The 20379-nt window shown below is 42.5% G+C and overlaps 1 protein-coding gene across 10 annotated transcripts in view; it reads right to left on the reverse strand.

Annotated features, from left to right (window-relative positions):
- Positions 1 to 20379, reverse strand: part of LOC308066881 (cytosolic phospholipase A2 beta-like) — a 55809-nt gene that overhangs the window by 6745 nt on the left and 28685 nt on the right. For 8 of the 10 annotated variants that reach the window (XM_080394793.1, XM_080394790.1, XM_080394789.1 and 5 more), the window contains 18 exons: positions 20073 to 20249; positions 19301 to 19437; positions 18461 to 18592; positions 17194 to 17252; positions 15089 to 15131; positions 13805 to 13868; positions 13285 to 13412; positions 13064 to 13174; positions 11969 to 12006; positions 10910 to 11045; positions 9783 to 9919; positions 9300 to 9522; positions 8566 to 8683; positions 7379 to 7516; positions 6074 to 6178; positions 5327 to 5512; positions 2139 to 2305; positions 1446 to 1632 (listed from right to left, as the gene is read on the reverse strand). In XM_080394793.1, coding sequence (XP_080250919.1) covers positions 1446 to 1632; positions 2139 to 2305; positions 5327 to 5512; positions 6074 to 6178; positions 7379 to 7516; positions 8566 to 8683; positions 9300 to 9522; positions 9783 to 9919; positions 10910 to 11045; positions 11969 to 12006; positions 13064 to 13174; positions 13285 to 13412; positions 13805 to 13868; positions 15089 to 15131; positions 17194 to 17252; positions 18461 to 18592; positions 19301 to 19437; positions 20073 to 20249 — 2286 coding nt within the window. The remainder of the gene's footprint in view (positions 1 to 1445; positions 1633 to 2138; positions 2306 to 5326; positions 5513 to 6073; positions 6179 to 7378; positions 7517 to 8565; positions 8684 to 9299; positions 9523 to 9782; positions 9920 to 10909; positions 11046 to 11968; positions 12007 to 13063; positions 13175 to 13284; positions 13413 to 13804; positions 13869 to 15088; positions 15132 to 17193; positions 17253 to 18460; positions 18593 to 19300; positions 19438 to 20072; positions 20250 to 20379) is intronic. The other 2 variants (XM_080394788.1, XM_080394796.1) reach the window with 1 other exon arrangement.

Consider the following 20379-nt stretch of genomic DNA (forward strand, 5'->3'; position numbering starts at 1 on the left):
TTTTTTGCAGAGTATCCCACAGACTGTTGGAAAAACCTGGTCTGTGCTGAGGCTCTCTTGTCCTAACACGGCCTTTGCTGCTTCACATCTGCGTTCACAGACAAGACCTGAGAGCAGACCCCACTGCCCAGGGCCACCCGATGGGCCTCCATGTGGAACTGACCCAGCTGCGTGTGCCCCCATAGCAAAGCCACATCTGTTGTTGAATTCCCTGGAGAAAGGAAGAAAGGAAGAAAGGATAGGAGCTGTCTTACCTGGGAAACTCAGGGTCTTGCTGTCTGCTAATCACAGACACAGAGCTGCCAAACTTACATGCAAAGCTCTTTAACAAGTGCAGGACAAGAGGCTTTCCCTGGAGTACACCACAGGATAATGGAGTTTTTCTGGCAGCTGTTTCTATTCACAGTCTTTTAGCAAAGGAGGTAACCTTGTTCTCCCACAGTGCTTGTACCAACACCACATAATGGCTAGGCCAAGGTAGGGCAGTCAGTGACTTTTATGGTTCTTACCCCTATGCCAACTATACATTTCATCCCCCAAACACCCCCTCCTGCCATTTAGTTTTCTGAACAAGCTCACAGTAGAATTATTTAACCCAGCTGTTGGCAGCCACGCACCAGTTCTTTCTGCTTGGACTCTTGGGCCACGAACATCATCCCCACTCTTGCTGGAGAGGCTTGCTAATCCTCTCCACCTGGACGGTGGCTGGCACCAAAACGCGAGGGTATGGGAGAAGCTGCTGGCGCCCAGCCTGCTTGCTTACTGCTAGGCCTTAAATCGAGAGGGGGAGGGGGAGGGAAGAAGCAGGTGGAAGATGTTCTCAGTCTCTTCCGGATGGAGAAAGAATTCTGGCCCTACCTTTTCCCCAGCATCTTACCATTGCAAGTGCTGCCTTCTCCAGTATGCCCTGCAGTGGGAGTTGTGTTTTAAAGCCTTGATCTGACCCGTGTCTTACTCGACATCACTGCGTCTGCGGTGGTTTGCTACCCTGCCTCTTGAGCAGCACATGGAGGCTAATCAGCGGGAGATACGAACCCATCTCAGCCACCTCTGTCACATCATGGTTTACTGGACGGGACACACAATTTCACTCTGTGTATGGGGAACATAGTCCCAGTTTTGGCGAGCAGGTTAACATGACTGGGTTAACAGGAAAAGAGTCAACACCTCCTTCTCCCCTGCCATAGTCGAAACTCATGTACTTTGAGCTGAATGTGGTAAACTAAACCCAGCCCGACAGATGAGTGAGCATGCTCATTGGTAGCCCAGTGGTAGAGGCAAATATATGTGTATGACCGCGATGGGTGGGGGACGGGATGGCCTCCCTCACACAAAGGCTGTGCCCTCGTTTAGAATTATTGCTACAAAGGACAAAAGGCCCAAGGTGTGGAAAGAGAAATGGCCCAAACTTAACTAGAAAGTATAGTTTTGTCGACTGAACTTACCGGGCTCCTTGAATTCCTTAAAGGTGTCATTCACCAGGGGAAAATGGATTACTATGGGTGCTCTGGGGTCCTCTGCATCTGAAAACACGTAACATTCCTTTGGGTTCTCCTCCTCTTCTTTACTTAGCTCCACTTTGGGGAATGGGATATTTTGTATCTTGCAATATTTGTACGTCATCTCCAATTGCTGTGAACGCAGAATGTCATTGTCTTAAAGCTAACACTAAGACAAGAGTCAGGCTTACTGAGGTACCACAGAAATACTACGGCAACTTAATTCAGTCCCTCGCACCACTCTGCAATGAATGTGTAGTCCAAAGCAACCACAGTATAACCCTACTTTCTGCCACCACTCACCACATGTCAGAAGATGCTTCTTAGCATGAAAGCCATGCTTAGAACTTGTCATGAGGCCAGACCAAGAGAGATCAAGGTCATTTTTCCAGCAAACTATTGTTACTGCATTCCCTGAGGATCCTTGGGAGTGTACGCTGCAATCCGCCGCAGAGAAAAGAGCCTAACAGTTTCTATAGTTCTGGCCTTGAAGAAAGTTTCTTTCCTCCTCCAAGATATGAAGACTGCTTTGCCCTTCAGTATATGATCAAGACTTAGACAACCACTTACTTAACAGTTTTAATCACACAAGAAGAGTTTTACCAGGGCGCAAGGAGCAGAGCCTGTTAATCTTCTCACCTTGAACACATTCCCCAGACCATAATCAAGTGAGATAATGACGTCTACATTCCTCTCTGGCTTGAAAAGTGCTGCACCACTGGTGTTGATGAAATAGCCAACATCTATCAGGCAAAGATATTTCTGCAGTGGTGTCAGATTGTTAGGGAAAGCATCCAGCACAGTGTCTGAAAAACATTTTGAATACAGTTAGTGGTGCATTGGTAGGAAAGGAGGACTCGGTAATTCTGTCTGTGCTACGTGTTAAGTCCAGCCCCTTGGTTTCCCTCAAGAGCAGGCTCACCTCCCTCCATAACGCGAGCACACAAACGCGGCCGCAGGAGCACACCCGCCAAACTGCAGGTCTGAGCACCCCTGGCCTGCTACCAGCTCCCCCGGCACACTCACAAAGGCAGGCTGTGAGGCAGCTAGGCAGAGGACAGGTGAGACACAGACTCCACTGGCCTCACAGCTGCTCTGGGGAGTGATTTTTTTCACAGAATGCAGACTTTAGCCGATTTTTTTTTCCCCCCTAAGAACTGGGAAAAACACAAACAACAAAACCAATTTCACAGTGTAGCAACAAATCCAACAAATGCAGTATGTCGCTGCACTTTTGCATTGCTCTTTTTTTGCTTTTGCATTCTCCTCTCTGGATTAAACTCCTCTCCCAGGGTGAAAAATGTGACTTCAACCTGCTTTCAGTGATCTCTCATACAAATCATCTTAGCCACGCCGCAAAAAAAATACCGTATCACGCACACAGCATCCCCTATCAACAGCTTAAAATACTGCTTGAATTAATTAAACCTCACATTAACACCAAAGGAGTTGAAAGGGGATTATACCAACTGGCAAGTTGAGATCTAAAGCCAGTTTCTGTTAGCTGGACTCTTCTTTGCTAGCAACCCCACCGGTCTGCCCTGCAGACAGCAAGGCCACTGCTGTTCCCTTGGTACCATTTCTAGTCCCATGGAATTAAAAAAAAAAGTTTGCCCTGGTTTTAAATACCAAAAATAGTGGTTTAAGAGTGTTCTTCAAGTTTACAAAACAAGGTAGCAAAGCCAAGAGCAGGCCCCTTGAGCCTTAAATTATTTGTGCTTGTGTTGTAAGAAACTGCTGATCGCAGAAACACTACAGGTAAGTTCCAGCACTTCTTTCCATCTCTTTGCCTCCCTGGCCTCATTCTGTAGCGTTGATTTGAACCATGCGGAGTAACTCTACCTTGTTCCAAAGCCTGGAACGTTTGACAGCAGCCTGAAGTAATAAGTCATACTTTTTTTTCCATTCCCTCACTGTCAGGTCTTTATAAAATTATTTGCTTATTTTAGCATTCATGGCTGCTGAGAATTCACAGATTCTGCTGCAATGGGAGACATTTGCTTGCAGTCCCTCACAGAAGAAACTGAGCATAGTTTTTAGTTTTATTTGTCCTGGTGAGTATTTTCAGTTGATGTTCCATTACCCCCATTTTCTTACCATGGAGATGGAACCATGCAGCATTTATGCACGGCAGGGTATGTGAAGCAGAGCTAGGCGTTTCCTTGGGAGAGTCTTTTTCCATCCTACACCCAAAAAGGGACTTTAAAGAAGTCCTGCCTCAGGAATTCCCTTGAAAGCACGAACCCTACTGCAGACGTGTTGCACTAATTCCAGCCTATGAGTTCTCAGATTTCTCGCCATGAAAATCAGGCTTTTTACATGGCATTTAAAGTCTTGTTTTAATGTGTCAGCTAGCCTGAGCTGCAGGGAAGCCTTCAAAATGCAGCTGTATTTTGGAGACTTCACCTACCGTAAGCCTATCATTTCTGCTCACAGAGCTGGCACCTCCTCTTGCTCCTAGTGATGGATCCATACCTGGCTTTAGCTTGGTCACATGCAGGCAGCCAAACGAGGATAGAAAATCTGCTCGTTTTTCCCACTCCAGGCTTCATGTTTTCCACTTATTTTATTTGTAGATTACCTAGCCTGAGGTAGTCTTTAGTGTCCCTATGGTCTCTTCCTCCAAATCCTCCTTGAAATCTGCTTCTACCCATTTGCCTTCATGAAATTGCTAGCTAGCAAATGTAAGAATTTATTTTTTTTTTTAACGTTTACTGACTGACAATTTTATCCTTCATCCACCTTCTTCAGCTATGTGCTTGCTCCTTCTCTCACCCACCCTTCTTATGCTACTTGTTTTCTCCTTCTCTCACTTGTTTCTTCTAAAGCAGACTCTTTTAGGACATAGACTTTCTGCTTACTGAACATTTCAAAGGCACTTAGCACACTGTGAGCTCTGCCTTAATCCACAAAAAAACTCCACCATCTCTTGCTACTGTCAGCAAACCATGTAGCAATGGCAGCCAGCAACAAAAGAGTGTTGTTAGTTGCATGAAACAGCGGAGAGAAAACTTAAGTTACCAAAGACAAGGACTCAGAGCAGGCAGAGAACATGTGTTTTCTTGCTGAAGTCAGATTAACCTTAATAACGCGGGGTCCTCCCCACACTGCCGCCTGCTCATCAAATAAATGAGGATGCTGCGATTGCAGGAAGGTTTGTGATGCACAAAACCTCAGCTCCATCACCTTGCTATCGTTTCACAGATTGTTTCATAGATTTAGAGGCAAAACTACTATGACTTTGCTTGACTGCACAGCACAGGCCACAGAAAACTGCAGTTCAACTTAGAATGTGTAAGCTCGATGCACAATATATACAGTCTAAACCTATGTGACGTTAACCTTCTACTCTTGGATCTTGGCATTTCTGTTTCTGAAGGGTTAAAGAGAGGTCTCTGGATGGATAAATCATCCGGCAGTAATACCACACGTGGGCAACCACGTGCTTGCAGCCAGTCCTTTCCTTCATCCGATCGACACAATAACATGCTATTTTATGCTTCCAGTGTTAGCTTTGTTTCTTGACCTCAAGAGATTCTACCCCTTCTGGATCTTTTGACTAATGTACCTATACAGAGTGACAAACTTCCTGTAGAAGAGCATGCTTTGATACAAGTTACAGATATTTTCAGGAGGTGAAGAGTGGCCTACGGACTAGTTCATTTTAACCTGTTACCCTAAAGAAACAGACACGATGAACATAGTTCCTTCTCAGCAGATTTCCAGACCCTGAGAAAATATCTCTAAATATGAGATCTCCAAAGAAAAAAAAAAAAAATATCTGAGATGTTACCTGCACACTGCAGCTAACTCTTTGTTGCAGTTACCTTTCCATTCAATAAATTTTTTCTGATGGATATAATCCTTATGAAATTCTAAGCCTCTCAGGAAGTTATGAGATTTTCCCAGTAGTGGACGCTTAGTCATAATGTCCTGAAACATTTCATACAACTTCCCTGACAAACAAGACGGAGGCTCGATGACAGTGACATCATCCTCAGGGGAATGCTTTTCTGAAATATAAAAGGAACCGTGAGAAAAACCATCAGCAATCTGTCCTGCCAGGCACCCTTACTGGCTAGACGCCCTTGCTGTCTTCCCGTGGGTCCTTCCCCTCCCTGTTTCTTGCAGTCTGCTTGAGACATACGCACATGACCAACCCCATTTAAACAAAGAAATACTTTGTTTTGTTCAAAGCAAGTGCAGCTTTTGTCTTTTACTCTCTCAAATGACACACTCGCTTTGTACTTTTGCGTACAGTAAAAGCCACCCTTCTCATCTGCAGTCATGGGAGGAGTAATTAGAAGACCATAGGCAAATTTTAAATTAAAACTGTGTGTAAATAACATGAAGCGTGCCTCTGAGTTAAAAATAAAATAATGAAATAAAATAAAATTAAATTAAAACATCACATAGTGATCATTTTGATATATGGGAAGGCAACCAACATGCAGTAATTTAGGGAGATGTTAGAGATTATTCATAAACAGTAGCAATAGTGGATCTTCCTTAATCCTCTCCTGGATAGAAAGCACTGTCCGGTCAAAAACAAATACTGATTTTGAAACTCTTACCTATATCTACCATATCTTTGGCCCATCGTTCCCAGAATTCATTTGAATTTGAGGACCAGTACAAGCCATCGAGCAAGTTCCTAGTAAAGATGTTTGTCCAAAGACCTGCAAGTCAAACCACATGAGAAAAATCCTGCATCACCACGTTAACCAGTGACTCTTACAAGTATCCATGCCACCTATTACTGGCCCACGTGAAATGACCCTGCCATGACACAGCTTAAGCAGCAGGGCTCACGGAGCTCGCAGGCAATGGGGTCAGCCCTTCAGTGCTCTTTCTCAGGAGGTAACAGCACACAAACCATTCGCTGTATAGTACAGGGTAACAAAATAAGAGTTGTCACTCACCCAAACAATGTTTTAGAGTGTTTACTGTATAATTGTGAAAGAAAGCAGGCTTTGAAAGCACAGCGAAGCCATATAAGCATAAGGCCTTTCTATAAACTGATTTATTCTTTCAATTGATCTAAGACCTTTTTTTTCCTTTCAGGCACGTTTTATTTCCGTGAAGTTCAGCTGGTCCAGGATCAGAATAGAATTGGCTCCATATGTGAGTCTGCTTTTGGAAAAGAAAGAACTACCCTTTGTCATTAAGCCCTGTGCCAGGTACTCACATGAGGAACAAATTCAATCTCTAGCAGACTTCACAGTGAAAGAAATACGATTTTTGTCTCCACTGAACTCTTGTTTCCAGTACCAAAAGCTAAAAGTCTGACAAGGATTTAAAAATCTCCCTGGGGCAGATGGATTCCTCTGATTAGCTGCTTTTCCTCTTTCCTTCACCTTCAGAGGCAGAATAGTCAAAGCAGTTGATGGAGTTTAAAAGCGCTTCCTTCATCCTTATGGGCAGGGAAAATCAGTGGCACCATTCTCAACCCACAAAGCTCAGATGGTTCTCACCTTTGTGGGTTGTTCTAGATGAGTTCTATTTTATTTTCGGCTCCTTCCCGTTCTACCCCAGCAATGCCTTGGCTAGAAATACAGATAATGTAGTTGAAGACCTGATGACTGGCCAGGGAAGAAAAGCTTATTATTTCCTTAACTTGCCTTCTTCACCTTCTTGTTTGGTTCAGGAAATGGGAAGGGGAACCGTGCTTCAACATTCCCAAATCTGGCCAGGTTAAAAGGGAGGACAGGAGGAAAGAAGCTTTTCAAAGAGCAGAAGCGTACAAAAGGAGCAAAAAGCCCATGGAATCAAGACCTAGAGCAGACCTACTGGCAAGGAATGTTGTACACAGACCAGTGGCTAGCCAGTACCGTGCTTTCTACCATGTTGTGATTAACTATATTGCACATGTAGGTCACCTTCCAGATAGCAGATCCGAGATTCTGGCAGCTTCTTCACTCGCCTTCCCATGAAGAACTCACTGTCAAAATATTCGGAACGAATGGAGGCTCCGTATTTTGGTATGGCTACCTCATAAGGAGAGAACTCTGCCCACTCTACAAAAGAATTGACACGTAGCATGTTTACTGTAATGAAAATAAGGGAAAAAACCCACCCTTCCCCTGCGGACAAAGCTGCCCACGAGCTCCATGGATCCTGCCAGTCTTAGCAGCTCTGTACTATCCGTGGCTTTGTATTGCAAACTACACTGTCCAGTTCCAGACAAGCTGAGAGATGATTTGCATACAAAAGGAACTCAGTTTTTCACCTCAGAAACAGGCTGCAACATTAGCTTCAAAAGCTTAGCTATGTATTTCTGTGTAAAGATTCTGGGATCCCACTCGCCTCTCTAAATCGAAGGCATCAAATGTATGACATGCAAATGTGATCCAGCCTGTGAGGAATGAGTGGCATGAGACCTCTGCTAACCCAAACCTGCCAGTCTGCGTGATACAACATCACAGCCTGAAGACACATCAGCTGCAGACTAGAAAATGCGGTGTGGGCATGGCCACGTGGTTCCCTGCCTCAAGCTGTGCCGTACAGGTGTTGCAGTAGTACAGTAGCTATAAACCTCACCACATATAAGTATTAACTGGGCTTTTCTTCCAGTATCTGCTCATTTTAATACCTTTTTTTTAATGTAGCCTGTGCCCATTTAAAGGGTGTCATATCACACCCATCACAGCTATCATTCGTACTTCACTCCATTTTCATACCCCTATCACTGTAGTATTTAGGGGAGGGACAATTACATTTCACAGCACCTCTACAAACTAAGGAATCAAAGTGATTTTATAGGTGTGGAACTGAGGCAGAAAGAGATCACACGCTGTGCTCACACTCACAATGTCTGTGGCAAAACTAGAACTTCGGCCCAGATCTTCAGAAATGCCCTTTCGTGCCCAAGGATGTTACCCAGCTGATCTGCTCTTTCTAATCAACACCCAACAGTTCACAAAAAAGACATTTTATTAAAAGACGAATACTGAGTCAGGGCAAGCAGCAGATATACTCTCCTTTTATTCCCACACACATGCACCCTCCCTCCCTCCGAACTCTCTTTAGTCCCTATTCAGTCAGAAGAAACTCTAGGAATACTTACCTCTAAATTTGAAAGTACTGAACTTTTCCTCTTTCACATTGAGGACTGCATAGAAAGGCAATGGGTTCTGTCCATGCTCCAATGCCTTGCGCTGGTCTGTGAGTTTGTACTTTCTTGGCTAATCAAAGAGATAAAAAAAAAATAAAAATAATATCACAGTAAACCTCTGGAAGAGCATAAGGCAAAAACAGTGACACAATCTACCTGAGTATGAATAGATAGCAGATGTTTTATAACCAAGATGAATCTGTAAGTTCCATTTTAATGGAAGACCTCTTCCTTCATGTTCCTGCACTTTCCTTCCTGGTTGCCTTTTTGATACCTAGTAACGTCTTCATTAAAATCAAAGGGCTTTGATTGCATCCCACAGATCTTTACTAAGGTTGGAGCTAATGTTCACATGAAGACAGATTACTCTAGTTCTTAAGTGTTCAACCAGAAACAGACTTTATAAAAAGACCTGACTTTTCAGGGGAAGTTGCTCAGTTCTTTCTGAAAGTTTACCTAATGAAGTTGCTACCTTTTGGGCACCCTGGCACAGAGGTACCTTCAAACCATTAGCTACCCTGGAAAATCCTGGCTACAAGATCCTCTGTCATTGTTTACAAATCACACCAGGATGCCTCCATCACTTCTGATTTGTTCCACACACTATGTCATGCCTTCAAAGGTTAAAGTTCTATAAAGAAAATGAGTGGATGGTTCCCAAATGTGTGGCAGGACCACGTACATACCCGTTCATGTAAGAACATTTCCTGAACAAGTGACCACAGAGTTGTAAAAGATGACACGTGTCCTGCTTTTGCCCTTTCAGCGAGTTCCTTGTGATAGTACTTCAGATGCTCTACAGACATAAGGTTGCGCTTGCATTTTGTCACTTGTTCTTTTACTGCCTTAAGTGGCCCCTCCAGAGTCCTCTGTGACCAGTCAGCATGCTCATACAGATCTGCTAGGGTCCTGAAGAACAGAAATGTGAGAAAATCATCCGTGTGCTTGAATCTCTTTGGAAAATTACTATGTTGGCCCAACCATTTTCATCAAAGAAGAGAATCAGCAAGCCTAAACTGATGCTATTGAGAGCCAACAGTAATAGATTTACCAGGGAATTCTGTTCACTTATTAACGATGTAAGGCTTCAAAAGAGATGCACCTCCCTCACTGCGTGGGCATGTGGTGTCACAGTCATTCAAAATACAAATCTCATTTTCTATACGCACCATGTTGAGCCAGAAGCCCCGGTGAGATAGGTAACACAGTCCAACAGATTCAGCTTCTGAAGAGCTAAGAGGTGGCCAAACATAGCTGACATTGCTCTGAGGCCTCCGCCTGTTGCCATAACAGCTATTACTGGGACCTGTTCAAAACATAAGTATTATCTTCAAAAAGTTACTCACTTGCTGACTTGGAAAAGTCTAATTACACCTCTTATAATTTCCTCAGCAGACTTCATTGGAGGACAATTAAATTAAATAAACGTTCAGCCAGTCTTTACCAGTACCTTCTTTAAATTAACCTCCAGATATTCAGTACGTTCCCTTAACCCCAAAGCTTGGCAGACTTTGAATATGCAGTGATTTTAAGTTTCTCTCCTCCCCTTGTTCTTTAGTAACAAATAATGAAATTATTTTATTATAAATAACAACAAGTGCAATAAATGTAATTAAGAATTGATTCAAGGAAGTCCTGAGCAGAGTTTAGAAAAAAAAAAAAAATATTAAGCAAAAAAATTATTCTTTGAACAACATCCATTCAAGAAATATAATTCCAGCAAGAAAATAAATGTTCACTTAAAAATTCACCCTGGATCTTTGCAACAAAACATACTTCAGCTGGAGCTTGTTATAAAATGTTCTTTCTCCACCTTAAAGAATTTTGAGGTTTTGTGTAAAGTGCTCTGATAATTAAAAAAAAAAAAAAAAAAAAAGGTAAGTGCAAAGAAGGGACTTTACAATGTTTTCATAAATATTTCTGATGCAAGGTGAATTTCAAATACTCCTGTTTTCCTAACTGGTTTGGGTTGTCTGGGTAGGCTGTGTCTATCACAACATACCAGTGCCTCATATCTTGCTGACCCACTGCATCACACTGCTGGAAACTCTGGCTTAGAAAAGTGGTACGTTAAGCCCTGAGGAGTTTGACCCATTGAAACCAGTGGGGGCACGACCAGCTGAGCTGAAATTTTAGAGGAGTATGGGGTATGCCACATGGAGAACTGCCATTCCACTGCCATTCAGATCAGCGGGTTTGTCATCAACATACAAAAATTACTCGAAATTTTGTGGAGAATTGTGGCAATTCTAATTCAATAGACCCACACCCCAGGCTTGGATTCCAACTCACAGACCTCGTGTCCATGCAGATCTCTTTCCAGATGAAGAACCCTTTTCAGGGCACTGGCAACCACTCTCTTCCTTTTTTGCAGGAATTCTTGCTCTTCTTGGCACAGATTGTACCCGAAGCGCACATCTAGATTTTCTGTGCTGAAACATAAGTAAATCCAGAGGCATAGGACTGATGTTTAAAATGTATATGGATCTATTTTTAGCAACTACAGTCACTAAATGTCATAAAAAAATTACGATTCACTGTTCAGATTTAGAGACAGAAATGCAGCTTCCAGTTTCAAAGAAATCAACTGCTTTGCTTCTGCATGGTCTCTACTTTCTGATGTTTCAGTGTAAGTTTTCCTGCCAGAAAAGGATGGCACTTATGAAGAAATAAAGGCTTCTATGTGTCTTTCAGTAGCTTTGTAAGCTGAATTCTTTTAATTTCTGTGTCATATAATTTCTGAGCAAAGGGTGACTTGAATCGACCAAGGTCTTTCATGGGGATTTGTACCACAGATTTATACAGAAACAGTACAATGATAATTTGGGTTTATATGTTGTCTTTCTCATTATTTTACAGTGCAACATTTCATCTTCCCTAGCTTGTGCTTCTTTCTACTGATATCACCAGAGCCACAGATTTATTTTCTTAAGAACACCTGTGTGGTTTGAGTAATGTCTGGACTCTGGATGTTTTGCTTATTTCAAATTCCCTTTTCACTCTGCCTTCTTGCCTTTTCTGTGTCTCTTTTGAAGAAGCCTCCGACTGCAGTCTTTGATTCTTTGACACAAAGGACACCCAGTGACTAAGTTCCTCACTGTTTGAAACTATCTTCTTTTTTTCCTTCTCTCTTCTTTTTTTTTTTTTTTTTTTTTCCTGCATGTTGGCATGACTCTTTTGCCCTAAGGACATTTAACTTTGATCTGCTGTGGTGAGTCTTTGATGTTGACTGAGCTATTGTTATATTTTGCCCCTAGTCTTGTGCGTTCCTTGTATCTAAATAAAGGCTATTCTGTTCTAGAATTCATAGTTCAAAGAGCAATAAAACCTTCAGAGAAAAAAATAGTCCTCTTACCAATCGTTTAGCTGGAGGTACAACTGCAGTGGCACATTCTGTAAACAAAGAAATAAGAGCAGGAATGTGAAGTGGGGAAAAGAGTAGTTTTGAAATCCAGGTTTTCAGTGCCTCCTGGAATGCCCCAACACTACCACCCTGCACACAGTTTTTTGGAAAACTGTAGTGGGAAACAGAAGGAAAGCAACTAAACACCAAACATTCTACAGAGAAGTGAAAGAGGCAGGAGTGGAAGTGGTCAGATCAGTGGGTTGTGAAACAGGATTTCTTCCTCACTGTGAATATACCTCCAAGAACCATCCTAACCCAGCAGCAGCACGTTGCCACCCTCTTATTCTTGAGGATTAAGAACAGCAGGCCAGATAAAAGACAGTGATGGAAAATACAAGTCACCACACCCTTACGAAAAACTACTGGAGGTAAAAGAGCACCCAAAGAGACAGGTGGGGAACCACTAGTGGCAAACCAGACATTTGTGCTCCCTTCTCCGTACGAGAAAGGCTGCTGAGAAATTCTCCTCCTATTTTTGCCTCATTTGCTGCAAGGTCTGAGGAAGGATGTCTTACTGTTGTTAACATTCATCTGGCCACACAGCACCATTACTGCTGCATTAAAGCAATTCAGAGCTGTATCTCTCCACCAGTTAACATCACGACTGTATGCAGAGAAGAACGGGATAGAATTGTTCTCTGAGGGTAAGATTCAACTCATCTAACTTTAGCCATCTAAAATTCAGGCATATAGACTGAGCTAGCCACCCGGGCTTGATAAAGAGCAGCAGGCCATCCCAAAGCCTTGCTAGGGGTATTCAGTATTCACCTTTAACTGTGCATGGACAGCAGAGGTTGGTCTGAAGCGGATCTAAAACTGGCCTGGATAAATTCCCAGTTATTGATTTTATGGACAGAATATTGATATTTCTCTGAGAAAACTAACCTTTTTCACAGAAAACTTGTATTTGCACAAAATTCTCAGACTTACTAATTGATATATGTATCTATATATAAATATATAGATATATAAAAAACGTTATGGTATTAAACACTGAGAGTTACTCTTCTCTCCAAAAGATCATATAAATGTTGAAGCACTTACATGTCTTACAGGGAGAGTTACTTTCACTCTGTGTCCAACAGGGAGAAATTTCAGTGGTACTGTTAAGGTGTCACTTAAATTGCTATTTTCATCTTCCTTATCAGAAACATTCTACAGAGGAAAAAAACCATAGTTTTCATTCACAGAATAGAAACAACCCAGTTCTTTACTGTTTTGGTGACCCTGGAAACAAGCACACTGTATTGTGTAGTGCCCATTACCTGCAGCCTGACTTTGAGAACCGGCTCCCAAGCCTTCACGCAATGGAAGTAGAAAGTATCCGTGTCCTCTGTACTTTTCTGTGTCCCCTCATGAGATGCAGGCACCGTAAGCACGAGGTTTTTGCCCTCTGGAGAAAACAGATTTGTGCAGAGAATAATACGGCTGTTCAGGCAAAATAGCAAACAAAGGCGGCAAACTTTCTGCAGGAACTCCTCTGTTAAGCTGCCACAGTGGCAAGGTTCCTACAGCCCAGGAGCCAGTACTCCTGCCTTTACCTCACAACTGGGAGTGCTCCCAGGGGCAGCACTCCCTCATACTTCCACCAGCAAAGTGGCGGAAAAGACAAGGAAAAGACACAGGGATCAGCATTACAGCCGGAGGCAGTTTAGGGACTTTCGTCCCCCTACATTTTACTGTCTGTAGATGTCTCTGTATTCTAAAATGCCTCTATCTGGGTCTGAATTACTGTGACAGGCTGATTTGGTCATGTCTTCGCTTCGCAGAGAAAAATCAGCATACCTTGCAAATATTTCCTGCTTTCATTAATGTCCACTCGCACATCCAAGCAACAAACCTCACGGGACTGTAAAAGACAGGAGTGGAAAAATGTGAAGGTACAAAACGCCACATCTGCAGCAAATAATGAAACATCACGCCAGCAAACGCTACCTATAATACAGAGCCAACTGAACTGGTCTCAGTGCTGGAAACAATCCAGCTGCACAAGCGTAAATCAGAGCTCATTATCCCAGGACAGTAACCCAGTTACACGGCTTCAGAGCTAACTTGTCCGTACAGTGGTGCATTGCCAGAGGTTGCTGTACCCATCCAAGTTATCCCAAAATCCAGAAACTCTGTACAACGCACTGTTGCCCAAATAGCTACACATATATCTGATAATTATTTAGGAAGGGTGGGGGAAAACACCTGATGATGAGTTTCTCTGTATTGTGGCAGTGATTAGTCTACAAAGCATCTTCTTGCTGGTCCTGATGTAGGGAGATCATGGATTTATTCCACCCTACCCTCCACCTGAGTCATTCCAGTTCACCTTTAATAATTCATGCCAGGACGGTTTTCCAAGCCATTTCAGGAACAATGCATGCCAATCATTACAGCTCTTATGCCTCACACAGAAAATGAGGGGGAAAGAACAGAATATGTGTTACTTTGCCTCAGGGCTATTAAAGGCTAGCGTGTGCGAATCACGCGCAGGCTTGGAGTGGATGGCACGAAGTACTTTGTACTCCTTAGCTGCTGGGCCAGCCCAAGGAGATAGGTAATGTGCCACACACTGACTAACACCAAAAGAGGACTCTATGTTTCAACAAGTAAAATAACTCTTTATTAAAAAACTCATTTCCCAGAAAGCTGTTACATTAGATAACCTTCCGGTCATAAGCACACTGAGTACTTACTATTGCCTTCTACAGACTCAGCCCTTTTTGTTTCTCCTGCCAAGTGCCATGCTGTATTACATGAAACACAAGCAGTTTTCACTTTAAACACCAAGGAATATGGGGTTCTGCAACATTAACAAGCCACAGCTGGGCAAAAATACTGATGTCTGTAATACCTGAGGACTTCAAGAAACACAGCTTCTATTTCTGCATGGAGAGGGCAACAGTTAAGTCGTAACAAATGGGAATCATCCCACATGTTTCACTTTATAATGCACACCATGCTCTAATCTGTCATGATAGCTTGTATTTTCTCTATAAAATGTCAGATGGCTGGGGGAAGAGAAGAGAATAGAAAATGAAGGAAAAGTCACTCCAAGATAAATTCATATGTGAACCTTACCACTAGGACATCATTGGTAACGAGACGCTCTGGAGGGCCAGGGCTGAAAAGACAGAATCAAAAGGCAAACAAACAAAAGCTGTGTAAGTATCTGGTTGGTTTTTTTTTTTTTTTTAAATAGTAGTTTTATGAATTTTCCTGCTTAAAATCCAATATAGTTATGTTAGTATCAAAATTTGTTTTCTAAAAGGCATAATACATGATCACCTGCTGAGCTCGTGAGCCAAAATGTAGTAGCCAAACAAGAAGAAAGGCAGGAACGCCCACAAAAATACCCATGCTTAAAACTATATGCTAAGATACAGCAGAACAAAAGCATACTGGCCTATGTGGAATCATGTGCTGCTATTAACAAACAACCTTATGACTTGGGGAAAGCAAAGACTACTATTAATGTGCTCTGCAAATACTTATTAGGAAAGACGTTTCTGACTCTTCCAGATTATAATTTACAACCGATCATAAATGAACAGCAAATAAGAATTAACTCCCGCTGTGCTACATGTATGACTGAAAAACACAGAGGTAAGTAATAGAAAGCCTTTGTCCAAGACATTTTGAATCGTAAGACGTACACTGAATGTAGTTATTTAATACTATGAGTAAACTATAAAGTCTTCTAACAGCATTGCTCATTAAGGCCAATACTCCAACATCATGATGTTACATTCATTCATAAGTGCTTTCATATGTCTGAAAGGACCATTAAAAGTTATGTAGTTACACAACATTTGACTTTCTGTAAAGTCCACAGTTGTAGAGGAATGAAGCTGGGTTAATTAATATTGATAACATACAGCTGTGGGCTGGCTGCAGGGGGGGTGGGTTGGCTGATGTAGATAAGGTGCAGCTGTGGCTGGTTCTGTTAAGAGGTTGGGTAGCCAATGAAGAGAGAGCAGCCAAGGGAGAGAGGGAGAAGAAGCAGAGAGCGTGCGCACATCCTGGATGAAAAGAAACAAGGAGAAGGCAGCAGAGGGACTGGCCTGAAGAGTATGTTGGTATGAGATGGTAAACGACTTGTTGCAGCTTGATAGTTTTGAGAGTGCTGCAACACAGAGTATTTCACCAAGCACCACTTCCAGCCTTAAAACTTCCAATTCAGCTGTAGAATTTATTGAAATGGAAATAACTAGGTTTGACTTCTGAGGATAGAGGATCTCCCATATGCCTTATAACTTAAATGGTGAAAGGTACTCCTCTTATTTCTAGTCTGAATCTACTCAGTCCAGTTTGTAAGCACTGCATCTCATTCTGTCCTTTTTATATATCTGGCTGTGACTGCTTCCACATTTGCATGAGGTGCTTATACCATCTCTTAAGGTATCTATCATAGATAAATAGATTTTCTTTACTTTCACTGTGGGATAAATTAACCAAGAACAACAGTGATTTTCTTTTGCAGAATGAGTAGCTTTATTTACACTTCCTTCTTCTAATCATGAAGTTAGCTCTGAGTGAACTATATATATTTTTTTTTTTTTTGGTAATGCTAAGATCAAATATGCCAGAACATGTAGCTTAGGGGTTGGTGGTTGTTGTGGTGGTGGTTTTTTTTGGTTTTGTTTTGTTGGGTTTTTTTTCCAATCAAACTGGTGATAGCATTTAAAGGAGAGATAAAATTTATCTTACGGGGTTTTTTTCTCCTCCAGACAACATTGATTACCACTTTGAGGGGGATGGTCTTAATTTTATTATTTGTTGATTGTATATTTTTTTCAGCTTAACTAAGCTATCACCTAATGGGTGACTTTTCTAATACTGTCTACTCAACTATGTACATATTGTGATAATAATCCAAGTTTTCTGGTCTTTTAGAAACCACAGCATTCTCGGCATTGTTCAATTAATATTAACAACTTGAAGAGCACCTCTTAAATTTTACACACCTCTTGTGTGCAACTTACCACATCATACCAATGTTACTACATATACATGTTGAACAGAAGGTAAGATCTGTATGAAGTACGCTGACAGGCAGAATTAGCTGGGGAAGTTAAGGTAAAAAAAGTTTGAAACTGTAATTTCAGTTCACTGCTGGGAGGAAAAGCTGGAAGAGTTCCTTTTTCTCTGAGATCTATACCTTTCAGCTTTGGAATTTTACTCACATTCTTTCTATCCAGAATTCCACTTCCAAACTCTCCCATTTCTTAGTGCACCTCTCTTTCTAAAAAGAAAAGGGTAAAATAAATACAGATTACTGGAGGCTGCATGAATTTGGCAGTGCAGACACACCTGAAAAGCGCTTCCATGGCTAACATCTCCTCTGCTAATGCCACCAAAACAGCTGTGTGTTGCCTCTTTCCAAAGCTGAGCTTGCAATGGAAACCACAGGCTTGCAAAAGGCACGTAAGAGTGCCTTTCCCCCATTATGGGATATGTAGAATTGTACATATTTCTGAAGATACAATCAGAGGGCAAAAGCTTGACTGAAACAGAAATGCAATGGCTTTCTGCAAAGATGGTGTGCACTGGGGGGGAAAAACATTGAAGCCCAGCAACAAACGTGACTAATGCCAGTGTCATTTCCATGTACAACCCATTTAAATCACACTCACACTGAATGCAGCAGAGAGGAAGCAGGCAAGAGCACTCCGGACTGCAGTGGTTACTGAATCACTGTTTCCCAGTGACTCACCCACTGGCTGAGAAGTGCGTGGCACCAGCCTGCAGTGTCACAAGGGAGATCCACCTTAACAGCTTTCAGCATTTGGAAAGTAGCTGTTCCTTTGGGTATGGACTGTCTCCTTCCTGCAGCGAGCATGTAGCCATCCCTCAGCCACAGCTCAGACAAACCTGGGAGTTGTCACGGGCCTTTCCCAGCTCTGTTCTCTGGGCAACTCTCTCTCACAGGCTCCTTAACAGTATACCAAAAATGTTAGCAGAACAGGTGTCCTTTTATTACAGGCTAGAGAAATCTGAATCACCTAGGAAACCCAGCATGAACACCAATGGGAGAAGCCTGAAAGAACCATTTCATTCAAGTGGTGAGTGGATTCTCTTCGTGTTTTTAATAAAAAGTTGCCATTTAAGAGGAAATGGCCTCTAAGTGTGACAAAAGTGGAACGAAGCTGAAAGGATAGGAAGTTACTTATGTAGATTATAAAAGATAAAAACGACTGTTTAAAGATGCTCCCTGTTAACATTTCCCACCCACCCCCCATAGACGGTGGGCATGAGAGAGCAGCTGCTTCACTTTCTCAATCTGTGAAAAGAGATTAACGAAGGCCAAAAATCCAGCATAGCAACACCTGTTTTGATGAGATATTGATAATAATATGAGATCTGTTTGTGCAGACCCAAACCCCACCTAACGTGGAAGCCAATGTGGACAATGGGGTCTTGCCAATCGCTTCCTGTATTTTCAGTTCTTACCTCTGATTTCAAAGCAAATGTCTCACGGAGCGTCTCCCCAGGTCTGATTCTAGCAACATTAAAAAGAACTGTGAACTGTGTGTCATCTTTGGTGAGTGGATCTTCATCACACACTGCCAACTCTAAAATGTTCTGGTAGTAGAAGAAAATAAATAAGAACTCTTATTGAGCTGCTATTACACAGAAACAAAAAATTGCTTGTAGGCTTTTGCAGCTGCTTGACTAGCACAGTGCTAAGAATAAAGCAATACGTGCTTTCCTTCAGGCATTTGCTAATGTGGAACACTTATTCAACCCACTCTTGGGAAACTTATCATGAAATAGGAGGCAACTACCTATAACACAGAGCTCCCACTATCCTGAGACAGAAGAGATGTCAGTGCTCTGCACTACAGATAGCCTGCCCAAAGAGCATACTTACTCAGTTTCTTCATCCCCAGAGTTCTCTTAACTACACAGCTTAGGGTAGGATTAAATTTGTTGTCCACACCACAGCAACTCCTCTACCCTTCCCTTAAAACCACCAGTAGAGGGAAAGCTCTTTTCAAATTAGCCATCCAAAATAGCCCAGATTAAGCATGCTACAGCAGCACTTATTTCTCCCAGATGACAACAAAAGGAACCTGGACTAGCTCAGATGGAGGCAATGCTATCACTGATGTTGGTAACTGGCTGAGCGGAACACTACTGCACACGTGTACTGTTTTGTGCTCACCAGTCAGTTGCAAATACTGTTACACAAGCAGTTACTTAAGTTATTTAGCACAGTTGATCAACAAGGTGTCAACTGATGATTCCCAGCTATTCAAAATGGTGAAATTTCTATTTTTTTTTTACTACCTCAACTTCTCTCTGGATCCTAAAGTAGAAAGTCTCATTCCAGACAGGGTTGTCAGAATTCTTGATGGTTTTGGTCTGAAGCTTTCCATTTGAAGCAGACGGCAGCCACAAGCGCACGTAGCAGTCTGATGCAGTCACTGCAGCAGAAAAAAATTAAAAATTAAAAAACTGATGCCAATGTTATAGATGAAAAGCAAGGCAAGGCCATGATTCTGGGGACTAACAAATATTACTACTTTTTTTAAGAATAAGTGAAGAAACCGTTGTTTGCAAGCAACCACGGAAAACCATCTAATTCCTGGGTAACTACAAGTTGCAAATGCACACACGAAGTACGCCAAGAGCCGTGTTTCCCACATGAAGAGAAAGAGGTATAAAAGTCCCCACTGACCATTCCTCTGGCATATTCCTTACAATTCCGGTCAACAACGTTAAAAAAGTTTAACTGAAACTACAGGTAGTTCCAAAAAGAGCTGTTAGGATGATTACAGGAAAGGAGAACACACATTACAGAGAAGATCAGAGGAGACTGCTGGCTCAGTGCGGCAGCACAAACATGCGGAGGGGACACGATGGCTGTCTAGAAGGGTTAGGTATGAGGAAAGAAGACCTGTTGTAGCTACAGGCCAGCGCAGGCCCAGGCACACAGGGGCCTGAGTGAGTCAGGACTCTTCATCTTGCTTCCAGCCTACATCTACTCCTTATGGTTAGTGCAGTCAGTGCCTCGAGCGGCCATCCTTTGGGAAAAGCCACGGCGGGAAAGCACATTTACTTTGTGACGCTTGGCAACGGTGTGAAAGGAAATCTCCAAGGTGGTGTCTTTCAGAGCTGGAGTCTGGAGTTGACTGAAGATGTCTACTGCAGCCCGAGATGCCTAAATACTTCAGACTGGTATCAAGCAGTGAATAACATTGCCCCGCAAGGTTTTGGCAGGAAAGTGGAACTGTCCCTTCAATAGAGTAGATAGAAGAGATCATTGAAACTCAGAAACACAGGCCTTGTCACACTACCCTCTCTCGTGACCACCTCTGGACTTTGCCAGGTGGCACGTGCCACAGGAAGCCCTTCAGCAGGCAGCT

The sequence above is a fragment of the Falco punctatus genome (genome assembly GCF_963210335.1).
Source record: "Falco punctatus genome assembly, chromosome: 7".
In the NCBI taxonomy this organism is placed as follows: Eukaryota; Metazoa; Chordata; class Aves; order Falconiformes; family Falconidae; genus Falco; species Falco punctatus.